Genomic DNA, 19,457 nt, shown 5'->3' with positions numbered 1-19,457 from the left:
CAACCCCAACTTAACAATTTCACAATCTAAATTTTTATTTTTCCTTCTATTTCCTCCTTAAGCATTTATATACACACTTATTCAGCTACTCATGATCGATCCAACAGAATCCAATCCAACATAACCCAAAGACATCAGATTTGTAGATTTCAGCACATAAAAATCGAAACTTGAACACTGAAAAAAATCCAACAGAGGAAAATCCAAAACATAATCCAATCCAATAGAACCCAAAGACATCAGATTTGTAGATTTCAGCACATAAAAATTGAAACTTGAACACTGAAAAAAATGAATCCAGATAGAGAGATACCTCTAAATACAGATTGAACTTGGAACGGAGATGCATAGAAGTTCACGTAGAGGCACACGGAACAGGATGAGGAGGAAGGTTGCGAAGGGGAGATGCATGGATGAAGAACTTCAGCAGCAGAGAAGAGGAAGATGATAGAACTTGAGGCAGAGAAGAGGAAGATGTAGAACTTGCGCCAGCGAAGATGAAGAGGAAGAATAGGGTTTGTTGTATGATTTAGGTGTAAATATTGAAAAAGTTAAGGGGTATTTTTGTCTTAAATTTTATGATTTTTGTGTTCCACGGGATGGAAAAACCTATTTCAGGGGGGAGGGATAATCAAAATTTAACCCATTTTCGTTCCGTGGGACACGCGTTCCACATAATTTTAGGTATCGTTTGGTACGTGGGATGAGACGGAACGGAGTAGGACGAGGCGTTCCGTCTTACGTTTGGTGCGCCTAAAACGGGTGGAACGCGCTGTTCCACATGATGAGTTTTGGGTGAATTTTTATTCCACCTCACCCCCTGGAACGACTCATTCCACATCCGTGGAACACAAAATTATAACCTCTCTATCTCCTTCTTCTTCCTCCTTATTTTCATCCGAGTGCATCTTTACTCACTCTCCATTCCATCCCATCCTGTCCCATCTCGTCCCGTCACATTCCGTTTCGTCCCGTCCCGTCCTGTCTGCATACCAAACAATACCTAAGGAAAAGGAACACGTCCGTTCCATCCCACGTACTAAATGCACCGGGACGGAAAAGGATCACTTTTTACTTAAAATCTATTTTAATCATCGTGTTTTACTGAACAAAATTCACACATAGGTCAAAGCGTGGTCCTAATTAAAACTAACCCAAAATCAGGTTGACCCGATACAATAACTAAAGGACCGGGTTCAGACCGAGGGAGAACCCAACCCAACCCAACCCAACCCAATGGTGTTTTCAATTTTTTATGGACAGCGGCGGCGGCGGCGGCAGCAGCAGCAGCCTCAGCCTCCTGCAGCTGCAGCTGCAGAAACTGCTATTTGTCTGCTACCTCCAAACTACTGACATTACAACATACTTACATACATACATACATACATATGTCTCCTTCTCCACTTTTTTTCTGTAAATTCAATGCTTCAGTTCTATGCCTATCAAAATTCTCTGTGGTGCCCTCCATGGCAATTTTGCACAGGCCAGGGGATACAATTTTCACCTTTTCTTTGCACAGGTAAATTCAAAATTCAATTTAATTTTTACCTTTTTTACCTGCCGTTTCTTCAGTTACTGCAAAATTCTGCTCTTTTGTGAAACGGGGAAGGTCTAAGTATTATATTGTTTCTCAATTTAGATTTATATTTTTGAATTTCGTATTTTTTGTAATGTATATTGGTCTTGTATGATCATCCAATGCAGAAAATTGGAAAGAGAACAAATATATGAACAATGGGAACCCACAAAGTTTAGTAGTTTTTTTACCATTATTAAATTTAATGGCAGTGTTTAATTCATATGATGGATTATACCCATTTTTCTTATTTCAGTTGGGTCTGTTTCCTAAATTCTGCAGGATAAGAGGATTTCGGTTTTGGTTGAGTTAAGAGGCTAGTTATTTGGTTCCTAAATTGATAAGACATACAGAAAATGAAACAGAAAGTAATTTAGAGTAAAGAAATGGATTTTTGTTAGGTTGGATGAAAATTAAAGGATTCGATTCAAGCTTCCCTTTTTGAAGAAAATGTACATTCAAAGTCCTTATCTTTTGTATAATCTATCATCCAGTCTAACCATGGGATTCACTTTACTGTGGAAGGCTATGCGGTAGCGATGTAACATGTAATTGCGTTTGAATGAGTCTTACTGTTGATTTCTGTAACGAGTCGATGAGTTTATGAGTTATAAGCTATGGATGTCAATCTTACTACTAGCAGAAACCCCGTCGTTACTTTATAGTCATGATTTGATGCCTCTCCTACTATGACTTCAATTGGCTCATGCCAAGTGAATCGTATATTTATCATGAGCAGCTGATTTGTTGTAAGCAACCATGCATGAACAGTATCATTTATTTCATCAATTTTGTTTCTTGGGTTTGTGAAAAACTGATCACTGTCTTTTATAGCAGGCGAATAAGAATTGATCCATGTTTAATTACTTAATTTCGGTACATCATTACAAAAGATATGCCTGTTACTAACATGAATGGTCATTTTTCTTTTGTTCTTTACAAGGATGTAGAGAAATTTTTTGTTACCCCAAATTTTTCACAGAGAGATTTTTCAATGGTGGCAACCTCTCCATGTTTATTTCATCTGTTCTATAGGTCATTGCATATGGACATTCCTTTCAATGATATGTTCGGCCTTGTGGTGTGTGGTCTTTTGTTAGGTGAGGCCAATGGTGGAATAATTTTGTTTGTTGAATTTGTTTTATTTCTGTAGAAATGAAGGAAATAAAAGAAAGTTAAAGAATGTGACTTGCAATGGCTTATGAAGGCAATGATCATGACAGAAAATTTCTCTCTGCGATTTGTGAGAATACTAAATATGAAGACGACAGAAAAGTTGAAATTCAAGTGAAAACATCAGCATAAGCCCATGTCCAACCAGAAGTGAATGGTAACGTTAGAACTTTGTCAATAAAAAATTAATTTAGCAATGAACATAGCTTACAAGCATTTCATATCGTGGCAGAAATTATCTCGACCTTGGCATTGGTAAAACCATGCTAAGATATGAGTATGAGTTACACAGTATAAACAAGCATTGCATTTCTTATACATAATACTTGAATGAATAACTATTACAAAATTGTTTCTGCACAATGTTATAGCATTCATCGTATTTAGAGTAATTTGTTGGATATATTAGTCACTATTATCACAAAGGGTAACAAGTTGTTTACTGTGTAAGTAGCACAACAAGGTTAAGAAAAGAATCCGAAAGATTGGCTCATTACGGGAGTGGGATGAATGAGTAATATGGAAATGTATCGGTACCCTTTATTTTCTCAGGATTCTCGCTACCTAATCAGCTAATCTCGTTTCACCTACCACTTGTTGCAATGCATGAAAGCTTCGATTGCCAGGTAGTGAGAAACTTTGTTGGTTGTGTGCTTTATAAGTTATCTGTTTCTTTCTCCCTTGCTCAGGAAAACAAATTTTCCCGTCTCTTTGCAAAACGTGGCCTGAAGGGTTATTGTTATCGGTGAGTTCTTTCTAGATCTATCACTACTTTTACGTTGTTTTAATTATTTTCACTTCATCCAGCAAGCAAGATTATTACTTACTAGTGAACAAAAGATTTATTCTGAAAGAGGGAAAAATTCCAAGAAATTTCATAATGTAATTGCAAAATTGTGTCGTCTGAAAAATTATTTCCATTCCTTCACATTTTTATTAGAATGCATAATTGCAAGCTACAATCAGACTCGATTTTGGTATGGAATGAGGGAACTTTGATTTCGTTGTTGATCCCCTTTACCTATGAGTGCTGTGATCTTCCAAACTTCAGCATGAGGTCATACCTTTTCTTGCACCAATTTAAGAGGGATTTGAGCTTGTATCATATGTTTGTTTCTGATGTAACTATCTCTTCGTAAACACTGTCCAGCTCTCGGAATTATAAACTTGTCAGTTTCATTAATCATATTCTTTATCTAATCACTTTAAAATTTTCTAGATATCTGAATTGTTGTATGATTATAATTGGATCTGGTTGACCACATGAATGTTCTTGGCGCATTGGTAAAGAAAATTTCAGCGTTTGATGTTTATGTCCATTTGTATTAGTTTTTTACCCTTCCTTTTTTCGTTCGTGATAGAGTTCTCGGTCACTTTGTTTTCTTTTGACCTTTTTTGTCTGTCAATTCTTGCAATTATCTGGATACAACAATCCCATAGCTTAATGAGATTGTGCAATCATTGTAGAGTGATTTCAGAAGCAGCTGGTTATGGTTTCAGAAGTTTTTCCACTTATTTTCTTTAATTTTTTGTAGATGTTTTGATAATTATTTCAACTTTTCCTAGCTTTACATTTTTCAAATCAATGGTCATTTCCTGAATTCCAAGTTTGGGTAAACATTATATGATAAAATTGTTGACTCTGAGAATGATATATACAACCAGGAGAATAACTTGCAAGATGCAGTTCTACACTGCACTATGGCTTGCTCAATTTGATAGTTTAAAATAATTATTTGTTACTGTGAATTTGTAAGTGAAGAGGTTGCACTTGGTGCGATGGCAAGTGCCTTCGCTCATGAGCGGTAGGTCTCGGGTTCGAGACTTGGGAGCAGCATCTCCATAAATGGGGGTGAGGCTAGCCGACATTCACCTCTCCCAGACCCTGCGTAAAGCGGGAGCCTTGTGCACTGGGTACGACCTTTGCTGTGAATTTGTAAGTGAGAATTGGAACGGGTTTCCCAAGATGAAATATGGTATTATTTTTGTCATTTGTAAATACTGATATTACTGTAAACAGACAAATGTTTGTTAACAATTTTTGTTAAGAGATACTACTATCAAAATTCTGAGATGCTCTCCATGTATGGTGTGTTTATTTTTTGGTCCAGATTTTGCAATTGCTTTTGAAATAGAAGTTTGGACAAATAAATAACTTAGCTGAAGTATATGAAACAAAAGATTGACCTATTCATGCTGCAGGCGGGCTCATTTGGAAAACTGTCCAGGTGGTATAGTTTGTTACTCTTGAAACAAAAGCCCTGAGAGCAGACTGAAATGGATAGAGCTGTTGCACAACGTACCTCAAATGTTCTGCCGAGAAATCGCAGTGCTTGGTCTCATGTGGAATGTCTGGAAGAATTGTTTGGGGATATTCTGTCAAGGCTTCCTGTTCAGTGCCTCTTAAGTTCCAAGTTTGTTTCTAGACACTGATGTGGACTGATTCGCAGTCCACAATTCGCTGAATTGCATTTTAGCCGGTCAGCAGAAGATGTGCTCTATATAGTTTATTCTTGTACGGATGCTGTGAAAACTTTGCATTTGATTCATGGTAATGGGGTAATCACCGAAGTAATAACTCTTCCTCATTCTGAAAATCTGTCATCTCTTAGAATGATTTGTTCCTATAATGGGTTGACATGTTTCACCAACTATCCCTGGTATATTCACTCGAGAAGGATTCAAGCATCAGAGGAAGACCTGAAAATCTATATCTGCAATCCTGCTACTCAAGAAACTAGGGCACTTCCAATAGGTAGCCCATCAGAAGCGGAACTAAGCATGGGGGTTGCCTTTGGCCCAGGAGCCAGTGAGTACAAAGTATTTCGCTTTTTCTCCTCCAACTCCGACGACAACGGCGAAGAACTCAACCCTGAGTGTGAGATCTTTTCATCAAGCACTGGAGCCTGCAAAGGCATATGTCGTGTTCAGCAAAGTCCTCTTGGTCCACATCACATATTTTGCAATGGAAAAGTTTACTGGTTTATGGCTGGAGAGGAAGACCGCGAAACCATTGAAGACGTTCTTTCAGTGGATATGGAGGGGAATTTTAAAACTATCGAACTTCCAGATGATACAACTGACTGGTCCTTCCTAATTGATCTTGATGGTTGCTTATCATTCGTTGTTGTAAACTGCAATGATCGTCTGTATATGAAGGTAAGGATTTAAAAGGATGAAAATGAGTCTGTTTGGGAGTTGAAGTGCTGGGATTATACTCCATTCGCAGATGATTATGAGTTGCTCAACTCTGTAGCTGCTAGAAAAATGAAATTGTTTTCATGACTACAATTTATTGTTACATTCTTAACACCGACAAGACTACCTGGAAGCGAATTTATTTTGCTGAGTTCGTTGAACGCGATTTTTTTTATTGTCTTTCCATACAAGAAAAGCCTTCTCCCTTGTAAGTACTCTAACTGCTTTCAATATATATGTTTTTGGAATAGTTATTCATTGATTTTTGTGTCTCTTCTGCTTTAAATTAGTGGGTGTTCATCGAAAAGTATTTTGAGTTGCGATATTTACCCAGTAGAATCCTATCTTAAATTGAACCAACTATTTACTTGTAGTGCAACCATTTTGATAACTTGGGCTTGGCATTAACCAAGCAGTTTTTGATATCTATTACTTATGAACTTTTCTTAAACAGGTAACTGATTCTACATTCATCAAGAGGGGATGGAAATAAAGCGAGAAGCATGATGCTTGCTCTGGTGGGTTTCTTTTCAGTTTGAAAACATTTCTGGTGGGACTCTTATTCTCCAGTTTTAAAAGTTTCTTTTACTTTGGATATTTTAGTTTCCCTGCTATGTACTCGAGGAGTAACAGTTGTTTATGTATTTCTTTTGTTGCATATCCTGGATATGTTGAGCGTTTTAACATTATCCCGTATGAACTCGTAGAGTAACAGTGGTTTATGTATTTCTTTTGTTGCATATCCTGGATGTGTTGAGTGTTTTAACATTATTGTCTTACCCTTGTAATTCTACCTTGTGTTTGATTGCTGTCTTCCCATTGCAGTTTGCATTACCGACAAGCATTTTTTGGGGGGCATTCACTCTGTGAGATGTTGTCTACTCGATAGGACTTACAGGCGAATAAGAATTCTTCGCATCTGACATTTCGTTCATTGGTTTCACAGGATAGTTTTACATGAGCCATAGGCTGTTCTTCAAGAATCTTTCCCACAATGATAACAGTATACATCATTCTAGCACCGACTACTAGGAATTCAAGTTCACTTGTTTCTCTATGATCCCGTGAACTCTACGGAAAACAGACTCTTCTTTTACACATCGATGCTTCTTGCCTGTACTATCAATGCTTCTTGCCTGTAGTGGTTTGAGGTTTCCAGTCCGTTGTACCAAATTTCCATCTCCTTTGTTGCATTGTCTAAAAGCTCACCCTCCTCTTGCTGTTTTCACATCAACAATCTCATTGAATATCTGAATGCACTTCCTAGCATGTTTCCTCTTGATCACATTCACAGCGTATATTGAACAGAGCTCGGTTTAGGAGAAAGAGGCGAACTCTGGGCGTTTTCTTCTTGATCTTATTGCTATTTTATTTGATCTGCCTTCCAACAGCTCCTCACCTTTCCACTCTCAATTTATCTTTCGTTTGGCCAAATCTTGTTCTTTCTCTCTATCTCTCTGCCTGTAGATTTTATGTTCAAAAATATATGTATTTCGTATGTTTTAAGAGTTAACAACTAACTCATATATATGAATAGTAAAGAACCGGTTACAACCAACCATCCCTATACAAAACTCTTGGGACCACGCAAAGATAAAAAACTGAGAGAACTTATAATACTAACAGCTCCATAACCATCTCCATGCTGCCCGTGCTTGTCTTTGTCGAAGACCACACATGATGTGGAGATAGAAAGCTGACAGAACAAGAGATAAAAAACTGAGAGGACTTATAATACTAACAACTCCATAACCATCTCCATGCTGCCCGTGCTGCATGTGCTTGAGTTTATTATACAATATTCAATGTCCATACTTCTTGGTTCCAACACCCCCCTCAAGCTGGATCAAGGGGATTTATTGAGCCAAGCTTGCCCAGAAGACGATGAAACTGAGCAGATGGTAGTGCTTTGGTGAATAAGTCAGCCAATTGATCATAACTGTGAGTGAACACAGTGTGAATGACCTGAGATTGAACCTGAGATCGAACAAAATGACAATCCACCTCTATATGCTTCGTTCTTTCATGAAAGACAAGATTAGCAGCAATGTGCATGGCTGCTTGATTGTCACACATAAGTGGTATGGAGTTGGAACAATGAAACCCTAGATCAAATAGAAGACTTTTGAGCCAAATAAGCTCACATGCAGTGGCTGCCATTGCACGATACTCAGCTTCTGCACTAGACCGAGCAATGACCTGTTGCTTCTTGCTTTTCCAAGTTACAATATTGCCTCCAACAAACGTGCAATAGCCTGTTGTGGACCTTCTATCAATGGCATTGCCTGCCCAATCAGCATCAGTGTAACCACTTATGCTTGTGGATTGGTTATTTTGCATGAGAATTCCTCGTCCAATGGACCCTTTAAGATAACGAAGGATCCGTTTGACAATGTTGAGATGATCAACGGTGGGAGAATGCATAAATTGACTAACTATGCCCACTACGTAGGTGATATCAGGACGAGTAATGGTGAGGTAAATTAACTTACCAACCAGTCTTTGATAATAACTCACATGATGAAGAGCTTCCCCATCCATAGTAAGCTTGAGCTTGCTGTCAATTGGAGAGGTTGCAGGTTTGCAATCAAGAAGATTTGTCTCCTTGAGAATATCAGTTACATATTTTCTTTGATTTAGGAATAGTCCTTTGGATGAGGTAGCCATTTCTATGCCAAGAAAATACTTAAGCCTCCCAAGGTCTTTGATGGCAAAGGTCTCTTGTAGAGATTGCTTTAAGGCTGCAATCTCAGTTTCACTTTCACCTGTGATTATGAGATCATCCACATAGATAAGAATCATCAATCTTCCTCTCATTCCTGTTTGAACAAATAGAGAGGAATCTGCATTGCTTCTAAGAAAACCAGCCCTTTCCAACACGGAGCTGAGCTTGGCGTACCAAGCTCTTGGAGATTGCTTTAAACCGTAAATAGCCTTGTGAAGTTTGCAGACCATACCATTTTGGGCTTGAATATAACCTGGTGGAGGTTGCATGTACACTTCCTCTTGTAATTCTCCATGGAGAAATGCATTTTTTACATCCATTTGATACAAGGACCAACCAGAATTAACTGCCACAGACAAGAGAACTCTGACAGTGTTCATCTTGGCTACTGGTGCAAAGGTTTCTTTGTAATCCACTCCAAAAGTTTGAGTGAATCCACGTGCAACGAGTCTGGCTTTGTGCCTTTCAATTGAGCCGTCAGCTTTGAATTTTACCTTGAAGATCCACCTGCTGCCAACAGCCTTTTTTCCAGGTGGTAAATGAACAAGACTCCAGGTTTTGTTGTCACTCAAGGCTTGTAATTCCTCTGACATTGCCTTCCTCCACTTAGATGATTGGTTTGCCTCCTGAAAGGTGCTAGGTTCAACATTATTTGCAACTTCAGTGAGAAATGCAATGTGAGACTTTGAGAAACAGTTGTAATTGAGAGTTTTAGTGTGAGGATGCCGTGAGGCATAAGTAACATAGTCCATCATCTTAGCTGGTGGCTGTCTTGTTCGAATGGGATATCTCCTAGCTTCTAGAAGTGGTGTTGTTGGTAGAGAGGGGCTTGGGCCTGTCTGAACTTCACATGTATGCTCACTGATGGATTGAGAGTGTAGTTGGCCCACACTCTGAATCAAGTCATCTTGAACTCCTTCAATGATTTGACCATTTGAGATATGATCCTCTGCTAGTGTATCATGGTCAGTGACTCTTGGTAAGGGAAGCAAATCACTCAAGGTCTCATTCTCATTAATATGAGTCTCATTGCTTTTATAGTAGGGCATTGTTTCATCAAAACGAACATCACTTGACACAATACATTTCTTTGTGATAGGATCAACACATTTGTATCCCTTCTGAGTTGGTGAGTACCCAACAAAAATGCACTTCACTGCTCTAGCTTCCAATTTATCACGATTAGGTGCTTGCACATGGACAAAGCAGCTGCAACCAAACGTTTTAAGATGCGCCAAGTTGACTACCCTATTGTTTAGAGTTTCATGTGGAGTTTTGAACCCCAATACTTTACTTGGAAGTCTATTAATTATATAGGTAGCAGTGAGAACAGCATGTGACCAATATCTTTTGGGAACATTCATATGCAGCATTAGAGATCGAGTTTTTTCAAGCAGATCTCTATTATTCCTTTCTGAGACCCCATTTTGTTGGGGTGTCCCTACACAACTGGTTTGGTGAACAATCCATTGTGAACTCAAGTATTGAATCATGTTATTGGACAGAAACTCAGTGCCATTATCTGACCTAAGCACCTTAATGTTTGAGTTGTATTGAGTTTGTACAAGTTTATGGAAATCTTTAAATATGCAGAAAACCTCACTTTTTGATTTCATAAGGTATAGAAAGGTAGTACGAGTGAAATCATCAACAAATATGACAAAATATTTGTAACCATCCATTGATTCAATTGTAGGTCCCCAAACATCCGTGTGTACTAACTCGAATGGTTTACATGTCTTAAAAACAGAAGTGACAAAAGGTAGTCTGACTGACTTTGAAAAATGACATGTTTCACACTCAAGGGGTGATTGACAAAAACCGGGAAACAATTTTGACAAAACAAGTTCAGATGGGTGAGCAAGTCTTTGGTGCCAAAGTTGTTGATGTTCAAAATACTTGGTTCCAGCTTGAAAAGCTTTAGGCATGACTGAGTTTTTGCACAGGTAGTAGAGACCATTAAGGAAGAACCCTTCACCAATCACTTTCTTGGTGATGACATCCTGAAAAACAACGTTGTTTGGTGAGAAAATGGCATGGCAGTTTAGGGAGCTTGTTATCTTTCCTACTGAAAGTAATTGAAAAGGAAATGAGGGAACATATAGGGCTAATGACTCATTATTGTTTGTGAGTATACTAGCTATTCTCTTACCCAAAACTGACACATTTTTTCCATTTGCAACTGACACTAGTGAGGGGTTTTTGAATGCTTGAAAATTATGCAGATTTGAAAGTTTGTTTGTCATGTGATCAGTGGCACCTGAGTCAATTATCCAACAATCATATTCAGTGCTTGTTTGTAATGCAGTGGAGAAAGCATTGAGAATACCTGAAACCTCTCCTTGTTCTGCAGATTTGTTATTGGCAAGAAATCCTGCAAACTGCCCCAGCATGGCAGCGTGTCCTCCATCCTCCTTTTGTAAGTTTGATGCAGTACTCCCATGATCCTTGGTTTGCAAGTACGCAACAAATTCTTTTATAAGAGTCACAGGACTTGTAGTGAAGTCCATGGATCCAAAAGAGACCCCAGAGGTGACGTTTGCTGCATGATGACTCTTGAAATGGCTTGTTTGTGAAGGTTTTGATGGAATCATCTTCCCATCTTTGGTAAATTTGGGCTTTAACTCGGGATGAAGGATCCAACACTTTTCTTCCACGTGACCAACACCATTACAGTAGGTACACTTGAGATGGGAATTCTTACCTTTGTATATTTTGTGGTTTGCAACATAGGCTAGAGCTTCAGTTGGCCTTGAGCTAGACTCACCATTCATGGCTTTCTTCCTAGCTTCTTCACGTTGGACAATACCACACACACTTTTGAATGTTGGCAGTTCTTGACTCATAAGTATATGGCTTCTGAGATCCTCGTACTCAGAACTTAAGCTTCCCAAGAGTTGGTATATCTTATCTTCCTCCCCTCTCTTTAGTAGCGTATTTGCATCTGTGGTGTGTGGAAGATACATATCCAGTTCATTCCACATGGTTTTGAGCCTACCAAGGTGTTGTACAAAGGACTTCCCATTTTGTTGAATGCATGCAATGTCTTTCTTCAGTTGGAACACCCTTGCATAATTGTTTTGATTTCCATACATGTCCTTCACCGAGTTCCACAAATCTTGTGAGGACTCTGAGTAGCTAAAAATTTCTGCAACATGCTTCTCCATAGTATTGAGAAGTAAGGACATGACGAATTGATCTTTGCAGAGCCAAGCCTCATAGGTTGGTGAGGTGATATCAGGAGCTTCGATGCTTCCATTTACAAAACCAATTTTTCCTTTTCCTCCTAGAGCAAGTGAAACTGCACGAGACCAAGGTAGGTAGTTGAACTCATTCAGCAAGGCTGAACACAAACGCTGATTGGTGTTAACCTCAGTGTCTGAAAAATTTGAACAAGAATTACGGGAGGTTTTATCCTCAACATTTACTGAATCTTCTTCAGCCATGGCTCAAGGTTGAAAGAGAGAAGCAGCGGAAAGAAATGGCTAGAGACAGGTTAAAGAAGGACCCGCTCTGATACCATGTAGATTTTATGTTCAAAAATATATGTATTTCGTATGTTTTAAGAGTTAACAACTAACTCATATATATGAGTAGTAAAGAACCGGTTACAACCAACCATCCCTATACAAAACTCTTGGGACCACGCAAAGATAAAAAACTGAGAGGACTTATAATACTAATAGCTCTATAACCATCTCCATGCTGCCCGTGCTTGTCTTTGTCGAAGACCACACATGATGTGGAGATAGAAAGCTGACAGAACAAGAGATAAAAAACTGAGAGGACTTATAATACTAACAACTCCATAACCATCTCCATGCTGCCCGTGCTGCATGTGCTTGAGTTTATTATACAATATTCAATGTCCATACTTCTTGGTTCCAACACTGCCTTAATGATTCGATCTCATTAGATAAATGTTCCGCACGTCCCTTTTCTCCTCCTGCACACTCTTGTTTATTATTGTCCTTTGATTTCTCCGTTAGCTTATCTATCAAAAGGCTACAAACAAGGTGTGCAGGGAGAGAAGCATGGTGTGCGCAATAGAAAAATCATTAAAATGTTCAATGTTATCATGGATTCTAGGTACGTTATCATGGCAATTTCCAAATAAATTGTAAATCAATACATGTTTGACCTATAAATGTATCTTTTCTTAAAACAAATGTATTATTGGAAGCAAATATAGATTTAGTTAAGTTGGTTAGAGCAGTGTGATCCACTCTATGCACTTATGAAATAGAAAGGAATAGAGTAAAGGCCTTGTCCTACTCTTCCAGCCTATTATTGATAGGGATTTTACCGATGTTGAAGGGTTGAATCTCTTTGCATTTAGTTGACATAAATTTAGTAAAATTATCATATTGTTAAACGTTGTGTATTATTGAAAAAATTATCCGACTAAAATTTAAAGAAAGATTAAATTCTCGGAGATGGCACCTTACATAGTGTGAGAAAGTAATTATGTCTATGCACCTTGTTACAGATTTAATCTCCACTAATTCTCCTCCTCATTAACAACTAATTACTAAAAATAAAAAGGAAAACTAATGAAAAGGGCTTGAAAACTTTGAGTTTTAATGATAAAGACAAAATAAAGGGTAAAGTGAATAGTACCAGGATTAACTTTTTAGTGTAAAAATGTGGTTTTTCGTTAAAGTGAACAGTACCGGGTGTTTTTCGTTAAAATTCCCAAAATAAAATTCTCAAATGCAAAATTAGAAAAAAAGTAAAAATATATTTATTTTAATTGCATTTTATGTAAATATATTTTGTTTGTTAATTACTTTTGCCAAGTAAAGGGAAAAAGAGATCCCTTCCGGGTCTCTCCCACCAAATCCTAGAAATCCGAAGATCCGTCTCCTTGAAATTTGATCTAATGGCTACAAACAGATGGTCCTCTAAATGTTATAATAATTGTAACTGCTGGATCAAATTTCAAAGGTCCGGATCCCTAAGATTTGGTGAAGGAGAGAATCTCTTTCCATACTATTTGACTAATCTTGGCGTGCAAGAATAATCCCAACACGTGGCGGTGTTCCATTGGATTAGTCCTCGAAGGATTCCCTAATTAAGTCGGTAATCGCTCTATAAAACCACGACTGCCCCATTCCTCAAACTTTCCATCGTTGCGAATTCAGAGAAAAATCAGACGCACGCCAATTCCTTCAACCTCTTCAAACTTCTCTCTCGATTCTCTTCCAAGGTTCGTATTCTGTTATCTTGAATTCCTTTTCGCTATTAACCGAAATATGCTTGAAATTATTGTTTAATTTGCCGAGAATCCATAAGTCTGTAGGGAATCCTTTGATTTAATTATTTAATTATTTTTATTTTTATTTGATTATTTGCGGCAATCCAAATTTGTTTGTATGAATTCCAAGAAATACTACGGATTATCGACCGATGTTGGATGGAATTAGGTCAATTTTGTCAAGATTTCCTAAGGTTTTGATTATTCTATTGTGATTTGAGATTTTATTTCGATTTTTTATGAATTAAATTGTGTTTTTTCATATATATTATCGATGATGACGAAATCTAAGGCTTGTTTCTCAAGAACATTCGCAGTGGCCGCTTAAGAGCTTTCGCCTTTCGCCGGGCTTGAGAGCTAGTGCTGCTTTATCCTTCCTTGGATGTCTGAGATTTTGTTAAAATTGAAGGCTAATCTGTTCTGACTCTACTACCACCTGGATTTTGTGTTGATTTAGATGTAGAAATGTATCGGATGGTATTTTTTTGTTTTGGTTTGTGTTTTTTATTGCTATTATGTCTATGTGTTTTCACTCAGTTGTTTAGTAGTGGATGAAATTGTTAGTATACTAGTATCAAAGTTGAACAAAAGTCTTTAGAATCTTCAGTCTGTCTTAAATAATTTATATTAAGAAGTTAAAGCTGATGTGATTCGAGAATCTTCAACTTCTGAAACATTCCCTAGGATTTTCTGGATGTCATTTGAGATATTTATGATGAAGCAAATTGTGTTAATCATATATTGTATCTGTGATGACAACATCTAAGGCTTGTTACTCAATAACATTCGCGGTGGCCGCCTAAGAGCTTTCGCCTTTCGCCAGGCTTGAGATCTAATGCTGCTTGACTCTTCCTTGGATGTCTGAGATTGTTTAAAATTTAATGCTAAACTGTTTTGAGTCTATTAGTATGACGATTTTTGTTGATTTAGATATTAAAATATACCGTGTGGAATTTTGAGTTCTGATTTTGTGTTCTGCAATTTACTATTGTTTTGCTTATTCTTTAGTTTTTGATGCTCGCGTACTGGTATTCATCAAAATTTGAAAGGAACTCTTTTGGATCTTCAACATCTGTATGATTATTTTTATTTTTTGGATTAAATATTTGTGTGACTAAATCAGTTATATTTGGACATTCAGTTTTGCTTCAAGAATGAACACTGATCGATAGGGATGTTTTATGTGAACAGATGCAGATCTTTGTGAAAACCCTCACAGGCAAGACCATCACCCTCGAGGTTGAAAGCTCTGACACAATTGATAATGTCAAAGCCAAGATTCAAGATAAGGAAGGCATTCCCCCAGACCAGCAGAGGCTCATCTTTGCTGGCAAGCAGCTTGAAGATGGCCGCACACTCGCTGACTACAACATCCAGAAGGAGTCCACTCTTCACCTGGTGCTTCGTCTTCGTGGTGGTATGCAAATCTTTGTCAAGACGCTTACCGGAAAGACCATCACCTTGGAAGTTGAAAGCTCAGATACCATTGATAATGTGAAGGCAAAGATCCAGGACAAGGAGGGTATTCCCCCAGACCAGCAGAGGCTCATCTTCGCTGGTAAGCAGCTTGAGGATGGTCGCACGCTTGCCGATTATAACATTCAAAAGGAATCGACTCTCCACTTGGTGCTCCGACTGCGTGGTGGTATGCAAATCTTCGTGAAGACCTTGACCGGGAAGACCATAACTCTGGAAGTTGAAAGTTCTGATACAATTGATAATGTGAAGGCCAAAATCCAGGATAAGGAGGGCATTCCCCCAGACCAGCAGCGGTTGATCTTTGCAGGTAAGCAGCTTGAGGATGGAAGGACACTTGCTGATTACAACATTCAAAAGGAGTCCACCCTGCACCTGGTACTTCGTCTGCGTGGTGGGATGCAGATCTTTGTGAAGACATTGACTGGGAAGACGATAACGTTGGAGGTAGAGAGTTCTGATACCATTGATAATGTGAAAGCAAAGATCCAGGACAAGGAGGGCATTCCTCCGGACCAGCAGAGACTCATCTTTGCCGGTAAGCAGCTGGAGGACGGAAGGACTCTTGCGGATTACAACATCCAAAAGGAGTCTACCCTTCACCTTGTCCTTCGCCTCCGAGGTGGTTTCTGAATTCTGATGATGCTTGTGATCTGATCCTGCACTGAACAGGGAAGAGTTTAATTTTGGTTTTGGATTTTGGTACTCCAACTTTGACCAATGGATGGGTCACCCTAATACTATGTAGTTAATGAATAAAAGTAGTTTTATATGCATCTGCTGGGTTTCCGTTTCCGTTTGCATTTGAAATTTCTATTTTACGTGCCTTTGTATTGCTCTTCGATCTTGTGTTTGGATGTTCGGGACTGAAGATGTCGATACCTCTTCACTTTTCCTACGTGACTGCAGATGGATTCATTTGGGATCTGCAGAAGCTGTTTGCTAATATTCTTTCAAGTGTCTGTTGTTCTACTTGGACCTTGGTGTTTGCTTTGTACATTTCATTAAAAATAACGTAGTTTAGTAGACGAAAACGTTGTGTATTACTAAAAAATCTATCCGACTAAAATTTAAAGAGAGATTAAATTCTCGGAGATGGCGCTTTTCGTAGTGTCGGAAAGTACTTATGTTTATGCATTTTGATACGGATTTAATCTTCACTAATTCTCCTCCTTGCTAACAGCTAATTACAAAAATAAAAAATATGTTGTAAAATCGACGGTGTGTAGTGGAATAAATAAACAAGGCACAAAATCCACGAAGTTCTTCTACAGTCAATATGATTGGAGTATGTCTGTCCTCGGGGCAGCATCGGTGCTTTTATTTATAATATGAAATAATAAGATTACAAAGATAACTCTTTGTATTATCTCATTTCTCTTTCTTCTCTCTGTCGTGAGCCTTGTGGCTTCTCTCTCTTCCTCTCTATCTTTTCTCTCTTCTCCCTCTCTATCTTTTCTCTCTTCTCAGCCGTGTGGCTTGAGTTTTTGTGTGCACATTTGCTCTCATCTTCAACAATCCACTTTATAGGCAAATACCAACTAGTTGGATAGTCATGGTGACCAATGGCTGTCAAGCACTGAAAACAGTTTCATTGACAACGATTACTTGATTCCTTTGAGTGGACATCCACCATATTTACAACAAAATAAAAACAAAAGTAGGAAAAAGTAAAAAAAAAAATATTTTTATTGCTTTTCACGTAAATTATTTTGTTTGTTAATTACTTTTGCCAAGTAAAGGGATACTATTTGACTAATCTTGGCGTGCAAGAATTATCCCAACACGTGGCGGTGTTCCATTCGATTAGTCCTCAAAGGATTCCCTAATTTCTTGAGACTTTTAAAAAGTATTGATAATTCTCAATTAAACACACTTAAACTTTTATAAAATCTTTTAAATTTCTAGCTGAATACCCTGAAATTATTAATCCCTTGAAACACTCTGGGAATCTCAGTCGGTAATCGCTCTATAAAAACACGACTGCCCCGGTCCTCAACCTCTCCATCGTTCAGAATTCAGAGAAAAATCAGACGCACGCCAATTCCTTCAACCTCTTCAAACTTCTCTCTCGATTTCGCTTCCAAGGTTCGTATTCTGTTATCTTGAATTAAATTGTGTTTTTTCATATATATATTATCGATGATGGCGAAATCCAAGGCTTGTTTCTCAAGAAAATTCGCAGTGGCCGCCTAAGAGCTTTCGCCTTTCGCCGGGCTTGAGAGCTAGTGCTGCTTTATCCTTCCTTGGATGTCTGAGATTTTGTTAAAATTTAAGGCTAATCTGTTCTGACTCTACAACCACCTGGATTTTGTGTTGATTTAGATGTAGAAATATCTCGGATGGTATTTTTGGTTTTGGTTTGTATTTTTGATTGCTTTTATGTCTCTGTGTTTTCACTCAGTTGTTTAGTAGTGGATCAAATTGTTAGTATACTAGTATCAAAGTTGAACAAAGCTCTTTAGAATCTTCAATCCGTCTTAAATAATTTATATTAAGAAGCTAAAGCTGATGTGATTTGAGAATCTTCAACTTCTGAAGCATTCCCTAGGGATGTTTTATGTGAACAGATGCAGATCTTTGTGAAAACCCTCACAGGCAAGACCATCACGCTCGAGGTTGAAAGCTCTGACACAATTGATAATGTCAAAGCCAAGATTCAAGACAAGGAAGGCATTCCCCCAGACCAGCAGAGGCTCATCTTTGCTGGCAAGCAGCTTGAAGACGGCCGCACACTCGCTGACTACAACATCCAGAAGGAGTCCACTCTCCACCTGGTGCTTCGTCTCCGTGGTGGCATGCAAATCTTTGTCAGGATGCTTACAGGAAAGACCATCACCTTGGAAGTTGAAAGCTCGGATACCATTGATAATGTGAAGGCAAAGATCCAGGACAAGGAGGGTATTTCCCCAGACCAGCAGAGGCTCATCTTCGCTTGTAAGCAGCTTGAGCTTGGGGATGGTCTCACGCTTGCCGATTATAACATTCAAAAGGAATCGACTCTACACTTGGTGCTTCGACTGCGTGGTGGTATGCAAATCTTCGTGAAGACCTTGACCGGGAAGACCATCACTCTGGAAGTTGAAAATTGTGATACAATTAAATTAGATTTTTCTAGTTCAAATATGCATGGAAGGTGGTCCGTGAAGAAACATGAAATATAGAATTATCTAAGCTAAGTAGTCCTTTGTAGAACGAAAGGACTGGAAGGTTGTTTCTTAAGTCGGTGGAAGGGTGTGTGCATGATCATGGCCATGAGTGTTGTAATACAACCAAGTAGCCAAGAAGAGAAGCAAGAAAATAACTTAGAATTGAGGGTGGTCTTGTGAAGAGTGTGAGTGGTCTGTCTATAGAAAGAGTGTCATAGCTTCTAAGTTGTGTCCTTGAGAGTTGTTGTTAAGTTGTAATATTTTGTGAGTGTAATATAAGTAATTTGTTTACTTGCAATTGACTGGGAAGATGATAACGTTGGAGGTAGAGAGTTCCGATACCATTGATAATGTGAAAGCAAAGATCCAGGACAAGGAGGGCATTCCTCCGGACCAGCAGAGACTCATCGTCTTTGCCAGTAAGCAGCTGGAGGAAGGAAGGACTCTTGCGGATTACAACATCCAAAAGGAGTCTACCCTTCACCTTGTCCTTCGCCTCCGTGGGGGGTTTCTGAATTCTGAATGATGCTTGTGATCTCATCCTGCACTGAACAGGGAAGAGTTTAATTTTGGTTTTGGATTTTCGTACTGAATAGAAGTACTTTCATATGCATCTGCTGGGTTTCCGTTTCCGTTTGCATTTGAAATTTCTATTTTACGTGCCCTTGTATTGCTCTTTGATTTTGTGTTTGGATGTTCGGGACTGAAGATGTCGATACCTCCTCACTTTTCCTACGCTGACTGCAGGTGGATTCATTTGGGATCTGTAGAAGTTGTTTGCAAATATTCTTTCAAGTATATGTTGTTCTACTTGGACCTTGGTGTTTGCCTGTACATTTCATTAAAAATAACCTAGTTTACTAGACGAAAACAGAAAAGCCTGTTTGGTATCTATCCAAAAGC

General features: G+C 38.5%; 1 protein-coding gene, 2 long non-coding RNA genes and 3 other non-coding genes across 8 annotated transcripts; all 6 read left to right on the top strand.

The window, feature by feature from the left end:
* The first annotated feature begins 1,247 nt into the window (after positions 1-1,247).
* LOC126588482 (uncharacterized) lies at positions 1,248-5,344 on the top strand. Its single transcript, XR_007611485.1, has 4 exons — positions 1,248-1,519; positions 2,730-2,906; positions 3,439-3,494; positions 4,952-5,344. It is a non-coding gene; the product is annotated as an uncharacterized LOC126588482 (long non-coding RNA).
* Positions 5,345-5,935: 591 nt separating this feature from the next.
* Positions 5,936-6,687, top strand: LOC126588481 (uncharacterized). The gene is made up of 2 exons (XR_007611484.1): positions 5,936-6,155; positions 6,402-6,687. It is a non-coding gene; the product is annotated as an uncharacterized LOC126588481 (long non-coding RNA).
* A 7,043-nt stretch (positions 6,688-13,730) lies between these two features.
* On the top strand, positions 13,731-19,167 carry LOC126588999 (polyubiquitin). 3 transcript variants are annotated; one of them, XM_050254171.1, is made up of 3 exons: positions 13,731-13,881; positions 15,121-15,596; positions 18,458-18,852. In XM_050254171.1, the coding sequence occupies exons 2-3, from the start codon at positions 15,121-15,123 to the stop codon at positions 18,567-18,569; spliced, it is 588 nt and encodes a 195-aa protein (XP_050110128.1). In that variant the 5' UTR covers positions 13,731-13,881; the 3' UTR covers positions 18,570-18,852. The 3 variants fall into 3 exon arrangements, with proteins under 3 accessions (XP_050110128.1, XP_050110126.1, XP_050110127.1); XM_050254169.1 differs by lacking the exon at positions 18,458-18,852 and adding an exon at positions 18,880-19,167 and having other exon boundaries at positions 13,732-13,881; positions 15,121-15,852; XM_050254170.1 differs by lacking the exon at positions 18,458-18,852 and adding an exon at positions 19,039-19,167 and having other exon boundaries at positions 13,732-13,881; positions 15,121-16,008.
* Positions 14,199-14,323, top strand: LOC126591648 (small nucleolar RNA SNORD14). The gene has a single exon (XR_007612463.1). It is a non-coding gene; the product is annotated as a small nucleolar RNA SNORD14 (small nucleolar RNA).
* Positions 14,674-14,798, top strand: LOC126591650 (small nucleolar RNA SNORD14). Its single transcript, XR_007612465.1, has one exon. It is a non-coding gene; the product is annotated as a small nucleolar RNA SNORD14 (small nucleolar RNA).
* LOC126591649 (small nucleolar RNA SNORD14) lies at positions 17,543-17,667 on the top strand. Its single transcript, XR_007612464.1, has one exon. It is a non-coding gene; the product is annotated as a small nucleolar RNA SNORD14 (small nucleolar RNA).
* Positions 19,168-19,457: the final 290 nt, after the last annotated feature.

The sequence above is a fragment of the Malus sylvestris genome, chromosome 11 (assembly GCF_916048215.2).
Source record: "Malus sylvestris chromosome 11, drMalSylv7.2, whole genome shotgun sequence".
NCBI lineage: Eukaryota > Viridiplantae > Streptophyta > Magnoliopsida > Rosales > Rosaceae > Malus > Malus sylvestris.
This window is presented reverse-complemented; position numbering and strand designations above follow the sequence as displayed.

Coding starts and splice junctions, on each gene's coding strand:
- LOC126588999 (XM_050254169.1), top strand. CDS start 15,121: ATGCAGATCTTTGTGAAAACCCTCACAGGCAAGACCATCACCCTCGAG. Junction 15,853..18,879: donor GGAAGACGATAACGTTGGAG/GTAGAGAGTTCT, acceptor ATAACGTTGGAG/GTAGAGAGTTCCGATACCAT.